Here is a 2,351-nt window from a genome sequence, read left to right as displayed (position 1 = left end):
GGGGTGGGGGTGGGGTGGGGGTCGGGGTGTCATCATTGCCGAACCTCCACGTAATTGGCCGGGAAGAGGCCGTAGGCGCCTCTGCACACGCCTCGCCACCAGCCCTCGTCGATCATCTCGATGTTGGTGATGATGTCATCGGGGTCGAAGGAGATCTCGTCGTCGCCGGCTGAAACGGGAAAAGACGGATTATTGACGAAAGCAGCTGCAAGAACCTGAAACGATTCTACGATCAATCGACAGGAAATTCAGCCACGAGAAAGTGATCAGAGATAAAAAGTTTAATCTTTCAGCCGTTTTTCTGTTTGTAAAATGATTATTTTTTAAGCTGCTGCCAAAACAACGTCTGAACGTGTCGTTCCCATGAATGTCACTGTTTTATCATATTTTATCTTTTAGTAGATAAAACAATTAACAAATAACAAACCACTAGAACCATTTCTCCATCTGAAGCCCTGAGACTCTGCGTCTGTCAGACATCATACATCAGAGCTGCCCCATTCATCTAATTAGATTTTTGATTATAAAAACAAGATAATCGAGATAAAACGATTATTGTGCCTCATTCTGTTTCACAACAAATTTCATCCCCCAAACAAAAACCATCTGATGATGTCATTAAAGTTTTCCTTTCTCTTGTGTAACTGGAACCACAGACACAACGCTTTTAGTTTGTTTTCTGTTGTTTTCTAAAGTTCAGTGAACACGTGACTGAACCGGCAGCCCTAGATTACGTAACTCCGCTGGCTTCTGATAATCAGTTATAAATCCCGATGTGATCGAGCTCCGTTCTCACAATCAGTCTCACCTGCTTGGTAGTCGTACAGCGCCACGGCGGTCACCCCGAGGTCCTCGCCGTACTCGTACTGCTGCCCGTCTGCAAGACGACACACGTTTTGTTACCACAGTTTTAATCTTTGTTTAATCTTTGTCTTTCTATGTGAATGTGTTTTAATGAACCGTCGATGGACCAATAATAAAACTTTTCATATCTTTATTGTGAGAACACGTGGCGGCTCAGACCTCATGGCAGTGAGCAGGTGAAACCTGGAAAGTAATTTCTCAAGAATAAAAGTCAAACATCGACTTGTTTCCTGAAAGCAACAGGTGAAGAGGTGAGAGGGAAACAGTAATAAAGCGGGAGCTTCACCTCCTGCTGCCGTCTCCTCGGGGGTCTGGTACAGGTCCTCCTGCTGTGCGTACTGGTTCTGCGGCTCCGCCTCGTACAGCTGCTCTCCGTTCTCCTCAGCAGCATCATACGACGCCTCCTCCGCGGCCTGACGAGGAAAATACAAAGTGTGAGGCTTCAGGATGGAGGGAGGGAAGGGAGATCTGGTTTATTTTGAAAAGGTGTCACTGGTATAAGTCAGAGTTTCGATCGAGGTCGAAGTGTTAAGTGTTAAGTGTTAAGTGAAAGTCGACGTCGTTTCTAACTGTGTTTTTTTAAGTCAGCGCAGATTTCCTGAGCGACGTTGATGGAAAATCAGAGAAATAAACTGTTTCCTGCACTTTCATATCAACAGGTCGTTTAGAACAATGACTGACTGATCTGACATGAGGTCATCAACATGTATGTACACGATGAAGTTCATGACTGAAATCATGTGACCTGCTCCTCCTCTTTGTATAACCACTTCTTCTTCTTCTTCTTCATCATCGCTCTCAGCTCTTTGCACGGTGGAGCTTTAAAACAGACTCACGTGGTACGGTGCTGCTGGAGCTGGAGCTGGAGCTGGAGCTGGAGCTGGAGCTGGAGCTGGAGCTGGAGCTGGAGCTGGAGCTGGAGCTGCTGCTGGAGCTGCCACCGGCTCAACAGGTGGGGTCGGGCTGGGACTGGCGGCGGGGACCGGAGACGGGGCTTTGGGCGCCTCTTCGATCTTACGGCGCGCCTCCTCCTGCTCCTGCTTCTCCTTGGCCTGTCGACGCGCCCGCTCCTCCTCGGCCCTCTTCCTGTCCTCCTCCTCCTTCTGCTTGGCGATGTTCTCGAAGCGAGCCTTGATGCTTCCTGTGCCGCTGCCGGCTGTTCAGAGGAGGAAAGACGTGGTGAGTTCACAGGCCGTCAGACGTTTCTGACTCAAACACACAGATGATGGGGACGGACACTCACCAGCCTCCACAGGTTTGGTCTTCTGGTAAGAAGAGGTCGGCTTCTCCACGTCCTCAAACGTCCCTGCACTCTGTCCACCACAGAGAGGAAGACAGAGAGGAAGACATGAGACAGAGAGGAAGACATGAGACAGAGAGGAAGACATGAGACAGAGAGGAAGACAGAGAGGAAGACATGAGACAGAGAGGAAGACAGAGAGGAAGACATGAGACAGAGAGGAAGACAAGAGACAGAGAGGAAGACA

General features: G+C 49.0%; 1 protein-coding gene across 3 annotated transcripts in view; it reads right to left on the bottom strand.

The window, feature by feature from the left end:
• Positions 1-6: 6 nt before the first annotated feature.
• Positions 7-2,351, bottom strand: part of cttn (cortactin) — a 14,990-nt gene continuing 12,645 nt past the window's right edge. For all 3 annotated transcript variants that reach the window (XM_087175640.1, XM_087175641.1, XM_087175642.1), the window contains 5 exons: positions 2,108-2,177; positions 1,701-2,020; positions 1,151-1,277; positions 809-877; positions 7-169 (listed from right to left, as the gene is read on the bottom strand). In XM_087175640.1, coding sequence (XP_087031766.1) covers positions 33-169; positions 809-877; positions 1,151-1,277; positions 1,701-2,020; positions 2,108-2,177 — 723 coding nt within the window. In that variant the 3' untranslated portion in view covers positions 7-32. The remainder of the gene's footprint in view (positions 170-808; positions 878-1,150; positions 1,278-1,700; positions 2,021-2,107; positions 2,178-2,351) is intronic.

This window comes from Seriola lalandi, unplaced genomic scaffold (genome assembly GCF_002814215.2).
Source record: "Seriola lalandi dorsalis isolate HSWRI2012SDOR001 ecotype SW California unplaced genomic scaffold, Sedor1 jcf7180002054478, whole genome shotgun sequence".
In the NCBI taxonomy this organism is placed as follows: domain Eukaryota; kingdom Metazoa; phylum Chordata; class Actinopteri; order Carangiformes; family Carangidae; genus Seriola; species Seriola lalandi.
Note: the sequence above shows the minus strand (reverse complement) of the source record. Positions and strands in the feature narration are given on the sequence as shown.